The 7,931-nt window shown below is 65.7% G+C and overlaps 1 protein-coding gene across 2 annotated transcripts; it reads right to left on the bottom strand.

The window, feature by feature from the left end:
- Positions 1–1,452: 1,452 nt before the first annotated feature.
- On the bottom strand, positions 1,453–7,445 carry LOC123586547 (cytochrome P450 11B1, mitochondrial-like). 2 transcript variants are annotated; one of them, XM_045455789.1, is made up of 9 exons: positions 7,207–7,445; positions 6,663–6,818; positions 5,467–5,666; positions 5,134–5,337; positions 4,768–4,922; positions 3,583–3,749; positions 3,074–3,152; positions 2,779–2,976; positions 1,453–2,549 (listed from the first exon to the last, which is right to left on the bottom strand). In XM_045455789.1, the coding sequence occupies exons 1-9, from the start codon at positions 7,443–7,445 to the stop codon at positions 2,436–2,438; spliced, it is 1,512 nt and encodes a 503-aa protein (XP_045311745.1). In that variant the 3' UTR covers positions 1,453–2,435. The 2 variants fall into 2 exon arrangements, with proteins under 2 accessions (XP_045311745.1, XP_045311746.1); XM_045455790.1 differs by lacking the exon at positions 2,779–2,976.
- Positions 7,446–7,931: the final 486 nt, after the last annotated feature.

The raw sequence follows: 7,931 nt of genomic DNA on the forward strand, positions 1-7,931 counted from the left end.
CCAGTGGAGCCTTCGGGGGCCCTCCCAGGCTGAGTAATTCACACAAACGTGGCCCTGGGCAAGGGACCGTGCTCGGGTAACAGGAAGAGGCCACCTAAAGGCTCAGGTGGAGCACAGCCTGGGCCCAGGCCCCACCTGCCGGGAGACCAGATGTCCCGGGAGTGGACGTCAGGTTTTTGTTATTTTATTTCATTTTATTTCATTTGAATTTTACTTTATTTTTGAGGATTTTTCTAACGTTTATTTTTGAGAGAGAGAAAGAGAGAGAGAGAGGGAGGGAGGCAGACAGAGAGGGAGACAGAGAATCCAAAGCAGGCTGCACGCTGTCAGTGCAAAGCCCCGTGTGGGGCTCCAACCCACAAACCATGAGATCATGACCTGGGCTGAAGTCGGATGCACAACCGACTGAGCCGCCCAGCCGCGCTCGGAGGTCACGGATTTTAAAGGCAAGGCTATTTGTGTATGGAAAGAATGACAAGGCACAAGATGATGATTCTTAAGCACGGTGTCTCCAGGTAAGAGGAAGGATTTTTAGAAAGAGCCCAACAGACACCCACAGCCAAACCTCAGGAGATGGCACGCAGGTTACACGAAAAGGGACCCCCACGAAGCACTCCTACAGCACGGCCGGAGGAGCACAGAGAAGCAGGAAACGACCCGGAGACGCTTTCACTGCAGGATGTTTGCAAGGTGTGTGACGCCACTCTCGTTCCAAGGTCCTTCGAGGCGGAGGAGGCACCAAGGCCTCGAGAGGCGGGCCCGGCAGCGAGGGTTCCGCTGGCATCTCTGCCAGGGATGAGCCGCGAGGCCGTGCGGCTGCACGAATTCTCTGAGCCTCGGCTTTGCCGCGGGCGACACGGGGACAGTCCCGGTGCTCACCTGCCAGGGCTGCCATGAAGATCAGGAGAGCCTGTGCCCCGCTGCACAGAGGGACTCACACACACTGCCTCCAGGGGAGCAGTTTGGATTCCGGGCCTGCCCGCCAGCAGCCAGCAGGTGTCCCCACAGGGCAGGGCCTCAGGGAAGGAGACTTGGCAGTGGCAGGAGCCACAATCCCCCTGCTGAGCGCCTATTGAAGCAGCTGTGCTTTCCCAAGGCCGACCTGCCTCCCTGGGGCCTGTGAAAGGGGAATGGCTGCATAGAGTGCCCGCGGGAAGACCCCACAGCTCGGCGGGAGAAGGGCTGGGCCGGCATGGCAAGCCCAGGCTCCAGCTTGTGTCCGTGTGCCCCCAGGGTCCCCAGGGCCCTCTCTTCCTGCCTCCACGTGCCCTTCAGCTGCGCCTGGCTGGGGCACGGAGAAGACCTCCTCCCGGCAGCAGCCCTCCTGCACCGGGCCCAGCAAGGAGGGCGCACACTCTTTCCTCCTCCAGGGAGTCCGCACGGGGAACACACGCCAGCGGGCCACTCGGCGGGGCCCGGGGCTGGCCCAGGCACGTGCGGCCCTTCCGTCATTGCTTTGCTGTGAGCTGAGTGCCCAGTTCTCCCCCAGTGAGGTGGGGGTGGGGAAGGAGGGGGAGCAGAGCCACCCCACCACTCACCCTTGCCTCCCGGCCCCTTTCCACGCCGGAGGTGTCACCTGGCTGCAGGCAGCGTGGGACAGGCTGCTCGCTCCTGCCATCTAGGAGATCCCAGCCACCTCACAGCTGTCCAAAACCCCTTCCTCCCATGAGGTCAGGGGTGGCCCTTGTCCTGAGGGCCACTGTGGGAGGCCAGCCGGGCACGGCACACAGACGGCTTCGTTGAAGGGAGCGTGTGGCTGTGCCTGGCTGAGGTGGCTTCTCTGTTGTCACCCTGCAGCCCGCCAGAGGAGATCACCACCCTCCCTGCTTTCAGAGGAGTCTCATGGGCCCAGATGTCCACCTCAGCTCCTCGGTGGCTATTGTAAGAAACAATACTCCTGACCTGCTTACCCAGGCCCTCGGCTGGGTGCTTCAGTCACAGTCCCAGAGCACTGGCAGGGCCGGGAGGAGCCCAGGTGGACTGAGCAGAGCAGGTAGGGGGACGACTCACGGCCCAGCTTCAAGGCCTAGGCTGGCAAGACCAATGCAGACAAAGAGTCTGGCCTTTGGAGTGGCGGTGAGCAGGACAGGGGCGCCAACCTGTCTGTTCTGCGTGGGGGCGGGTTGAGGACAGAGGGGATATGAGATTGGACAGGCAGGTGGGGGTGGGGGCGGATCTGAAGCCCCTGGAGCTAGTGTTGGGGGCGACGGGGGGCCAAGGCCCTCCGATGGTGCTCCTGGCTGGAGAAGGCGCTGGTGGCACTGGGCTCACAGGCAGGACCTGCGGCCAGATTCATCCCCCTGCCCCTCGGTGCGAGGCGCCGGCTGGACAGTGCTGTGGCTCCAGAAGCAGGGTCCGTGGGAGAAAACAAGGGTGGCCGGGGGCAGGCCGAAGGGGGCTGGCGGCACCGCTGGCCCGACGGCGCGGTGACGTGACTAGTTGATGGCCCGGAAGGTGAGGAGGGGGCGGGTGGAGGGCACGAACACGAACTGGTAGGTCATCTTTACATCCTCCTGCCTGAGCGTCTCCACCAGGAAGCTTTTCAGCACCTAGGACAGAGGCACGGGTTCCACCTGGCCAAATGGTCAACCCCGATGTCCTGGTCCACCTTCCCTCGCCTTTCTGGACCCTACCTTTCGGGTCAGGCGCAGCGGAGGAGAAGGAGAGGCCGGTGGTCCCCAAGCAGGCCCCCCGGCACCCCCAGGCCCCGCCCACCCGCAGGCCACGCCCTGCCCGGTCGCATCCCGCTCCGCCCCCGGGCCACCCAGGCCCGCTCACGTGGTGCAGCAACAGCAGCATCTCTGTCTCTGCCAGGCGCCGCCCCAGGCACTGGCGCAGACCAAAGCCGAAGGCTAGGTGTGGGTATCTGGTGCCAGAGCCCCTGTTGTCCAGCCAGCGCTGGGGATGGTAGCACTCGGGCCTCTCAAACACAGAGGGGTTTCGACCCAGGGAGTAGAGTTGCACCTTGACCAATGTCTGCGGAGAGGTGGGGAGGGGCGGGGTCGGTGGCCCCAGGAGTGAGAAGGTCACGCGGGCTTGGCGTCTGCTGGAGGGGCTGTGGGGCCTCACTCACCCCTGCCGGGATGTGGTAGTTCTGCAGCACCACGTCCGAGGCCACCTTTCGGTCCACGGACATCCCCACGGGGTACAGCCTGTGGATGGGGGCACCCGACAGGGTCCTCAGCTGTCCCTGGGACCCTCGCTTCCCTTCGGCCACCTTCCTATCCCAGGATGCGCCGGCCTGGGGGAGCTGCCAGCCACCCTCCCGGGTCGCCTCTGGCACCGGGAAGCCTAGATCACGAGGAGCTGCTTCCTTGCACCTCCTGAGTCAGACAAAGTTCCCTGAGCCCGAGCAGCCCCCGGACACGGCGGACACGGCCGAGGATGGTGCCCGGGGCATCGAAGTGGGATCCCAGGGGGAGAAGAGCTCCTAACCCTTTCGGGAGAACAGGACGGGGTACAGGGTTGCATCTTGGGCGAAGCCGCTTCTCAGCCCCAGGACCTGGCGGCAGGCTCCCTGGGCACTGCCGTCCAGACAGTGGGGCCAGGACAGAGGCGGCAGCCGGGGCCTGCCACACCCACCTCAAGGTCTCCTTGAGGGCCGCCCGCAGCAGGGGCAGCTCCGAGGTTGCGCTCTGGGGATCCTGCGAGATCCTGGCCTCGGCCCCCAGGCTCTCCTGGCGTAGGGCCCGCTGCACTTCAGGGTTTCGAGCCAGCTCAAAGAGAGTCATCAACAGGGGGTAGGCCGTCTGCAGGAGCCACGGGTGCAGGGCTCAGACCTTGGCCCAGGCCACGCACCTCAGCCCCCGGGGCCTCTCCACCCCGGAAGACGGTCCTCCCTTGGGGGTGGGTCGCCTCAGATCCGCGGTGACGTGGACGCCCGGAGAAGGACTCATCCCAGGGATCTGGGACCTCAGGATCTAAAACCTAACACCTGACTCCCTCAGGGAAGGTGTCCCCAGGCTCAGTAAAGATCCAGGCCTTCTCCAGCCCCTTCGAGGCCTGGTTCTCACCCTCCTCCGGGGTCCTTCCTCTCAGGGGTGTGTATGGGGGGGTGTTCTACTGCCCCAAACCGTTGGCACCCAGTAGGATTGTCGCCCGGACACCCGCAGGCAGGTCAGCCCAGACCTTGTGGTCGGAACATGGACGGCCCGCCCCGGCCCCTGAGTCGGCTGCAAATTTGGGGAGTTTCTCCACCGCAGGCCTGTGCCTCTCCTCGGAGCCCCGGGTGCCGGGTCCAGAGCACGACATCACAGATGCTGGTGCGTGAACCTGAGGTGGAGGGCCAGGAGGCTCTGGCTGCACTCCACACCCTGCGGCCTGCCCCCACCCCCAGGCTGCATGCCATCTGTTCTCTCTTGCACAAGCTGGAGCGCCGTGCGCCCCTTTCTGTCATCCGCCCGTCACCTCCGAAGCATCTCTGACCTGGGGCCAAATGGACTCTGTGCCTGGGAAGGGTTCCTGGTGCAGGCAGCCCTCCAGCTGCATCGCGGCCCTTCCCCTCTTCCCAGGACCCAGGCGACTGAATGGTGTCTGTGCTGCTCATGTCTCTGGGCTCGTCCACCCTGCACTGGGCCTAGAGTGTGGCATCCCACTCGGGGAACTGCAGACCCCTTCCCTTGAGGGTCAGTTCCCGGGCCCCCCACCCCAGGTCAGAGCCTTCTGTCAGCTCAGAACAGGAGCCTGCAGGAGACACGGGCACGGGGGGCACGCAGCCTGGGGTCAGGAGGCTCCATGGCCTAGGGCAGGGCTGGTTGCCGTCCTGACCGTGTCCACGCTCCCGGTGGTGAGCTCGATGGAGTTGGCCCGGATGGCCTCGAGGCTCAGGTCCGCGTGCGTCAGCAGCTCCCCCACGATGCCGCTGTAGTGCTCCGGGCGGCTGAGGGCCAGCTCCTGGTAGATTTTCTGGATGGCATTGTTGGCTGTGGGGCACGGAGAGACAGGGGCCGGGGCACTTCTCCTCATGCCCCTGCCCATGTGCTCAGCACCGGCCCGGCCCGGCCTCACCGCCAAGCCTCTCGGGGCCACAAAGGCCCCCGAGGTGACCTCAGCCCTCCCCCTGCCTGTGGGGACAGGAAACCGGGGACCCCGGTGTCCCTGGCATTCAGCGCTTGCCCGGTCTCTGGCCCTCACCATACTGGAAGATGTAGTCCCAGGACTCAAAGTGCTCCTTCCACAGCTGGGTGCTTGTCCAGCGTGATAGGGCCCTGGGCATGAACATGAGCTGCACGGTAGACTTTAACATGGCCTTCAAAGCCCGGAGAAAGTTCAGGCTGGCAGGACTTGGGCTGTGGCCAAGGAGGCCCAGCCGCTCTCCAAAAAGGGCTAGATTGCTGGCTGTGGACAGGGAACGGTTGCTGAGCCCAGGGTGGCCGCCAGCGTCACGGGGGCCTCAGCCCCGTTCCCGGCCGGTCCCGGCTTCCCCGAGCCCTGACCCCCCTTCCCTCCCACCCTGACCCCGCGGACCTTCTATGGTGTAGTAGAGGATGCTGGGCTGCATGTCCATGGTCAGACTCCCCCGGGCATTCTGCAGCACTCTCGACTTCAGGGCCTTCGAGAAATCCCTTGCCACCCAGTCCACCATGGGCAGGTACTTCTGGACGGCCTGAGGCGACAGCATGTCTGGGTTCAGCTTCAGTCGGTTCATGCGCCATTCGGGCCCGTTTCTGTAGAGCAGAGAGAGGCGCTTCAGGGGAGCCCGAGTCAGCAGCCCGGGGCCAGCCCTGGACCATCTTCCTCGTCTCCAAGGGGAAGGGGCGAGGCAGGGAGCGGCCCACTGGTCCCAGGGGGCAGGCTGCCTGCCTGGGGGTGTGAGCGCCAGCCCTTTCCCTCAGGGAGGCCTTGTGTGCTGGGCCCAGGGTGCCCCCCTGGAAGGTGGGGCCGAGCCCAGGACCTCTGCCTGGCCGTGCCGCCTGGGTTCGTGGAGTTTGTTCACGCACACCTGCAGGCCCCTGGGCTGGCACGTCAGCAGCTGTCCGGGCTCTCCCTGTCCCTGAAGGCAGGGGAGAGGTGGGCCAGCCAGCTCCAGAGTGAGGGGCCCCCGGCAACCTTCTCCTTCCAACCCTCCCTGCTCTGAGAATGATGCTTCTGGGCCGGTCCCACGTCCCCTGTCCACCCAAGAGGATACACACACGCACACACACACGCGCACACACACACGTGCTCACACACACACCCACCTACAGCTTAGCTCCTGGGCAAAGGTGCCTTCTTCCCCCGTCCCCCTTCTCCCCAACGCCCCCTCCCCAGCCCCGGCGTCTCTCCCCCTCAGCCACCTGGGCTCTAGTCAATGCCAGTGGGTCCTCAGGCCCCAGCACATGCTGACACGTTCCCGAGCCCCTAGCCCCGACTCTCCTCCCGCTGCCCTGGGCTTCCCGCCCTGACCTGTAGGAAGGGAGAAGCCCACCCCGCACGGGGAGTCCACGGAGGCCTGTGCAGCCTGGGGGCTCCCTGATGGCAGCGATCATCCGTCCTCCTCTCTGAGGCCGCGGCCCCGCTGCCCCTCCTCAGCCCCAGGACACACATGATCCCCAAGGGGTGGGCACCCAGCGGGAGCCGGCGGCCGCTCTCCCGCCCCAACCTGGACGGGCCTTGGGCAGGCCCGCTTGCCATCAGCCCTGCCCCGCCCCTCCCCGCCCCTGCCCGCCCAGACTCCCTCTCACAGCAAGAACACGCCACATTTGTGCCCGCGATGCTCTCGGTAGGCCAGCCAGGGGTCCAGGGGCGGCCGCCACGGTTGATGGCCGTCCACTTGCTGTAGCCTCTGCACATCCTCGGGCAGCATCAGGAGCACCATGCGTGTCCCTCCCACGTCATACCTGTGGGACGAAGCTCACAGCCCTGCTGGGGGACCCGTGCCTTCCCCCAGGCCTCACTGTGCAGGACCAAGGCGGCCCGTCTCCCCCGGGCCTGTCCCTTCTCCCGGACTGGGACTCTCCCGGAGCGGGCAGTCCCTCCCGCGGTCTGACCCAAGCCTCTCCTGCTCTGCTGTCCGCGCTCTGCCCTCTCAGCCGCGGCCAGGGAGTGCTCCCTCCTCCCCAAGAGCCGCAGTCTCCAGGTGCCAGGCCCAGAACCCCCGCTGCTCGGCACCCACCCCGCCTCCCCGGGGACGCAGAGCACAGGCGGCAGTGCGCCTGGCCCGGACTCAGCAGCCTCTAGGGAGAGCCGCACAGGTGCTGTGGCTGAGGTGGGCGGGGAGGCCTTTACCTGAAAATGGGCCCCAGCTCCTGGAAGAGCTGGTGCACCTCCAGGTGAAGGTTCTCCAGGCGCCGCTCCTTCCAGATCTGCAGCAACCTCATCCACCTGTTGCCGGGACAGCGCGGTATGGCTTCGAAGGGCAGCACCGTCTTGGGGGCCGGAGCGGCTCCGGCGCCCGATGCGCGTGCCCTGCCCGGGGACGGCCAGGGCCCTGCCAGCCACACTCGTGCCTTTGCCCCGAATGCCATCCTGCTGCTCCCTCCGCCCCCCGTCAGCGCAATTCTTTTATCTCGCTGGAGGCCTGGGCCTGCGGCCTGATCGCGTCATGGGAGAAGTTGTCCCTGGACCAGGCCAGGAAACCCGCAGCGGGGGTCAGGGCTGGAGGCCTCCAGAGGAGACTGATGGGCACCTTGTGCCATGATTTCGCAAGGCCTGCTGGCTGCTGGATGTGGAGAGCAGGGCAGGGTCTGGATCGGGGGCTGAGTGGGGCTGGCGGGTTGTGAGCACTTCCCTCCTCCCCGGTGGGGAAGGGAGCAAGATGGATGGGGCCCCTTATCTAATCGAGAGACGCAGGGGCCTGCGCTGTTCTCCTCTCCTTTCTACAAGGACCAGAGCAGGAAGCAGTGGGCAGCCATGAGTCCCACAGATCTACGTGCCTTCTGTCCGCTCTTCCCAGATCATAGGCTGGGTGCAGGGAACGCCCACGTGAGCCGACAAGGGTCCCCGCCCGGGAG

The sequence above is a fragment of the Leopardus geoffroyi genome, chromosome C3 (assembly GCF_018350155.1).
Source record: "Leopardus geoffroyi isolate Oge1 chromosome C3, O.geoffroyi_Oge1_pat1.0, whole genome shotgun sequence".
Taxonomy (NCBI): Eukaryota; Metazoa; Chordata; class Mammalia; order Carnivora; family Felidae; genus Leopardus; species Leopardus geoffroyi.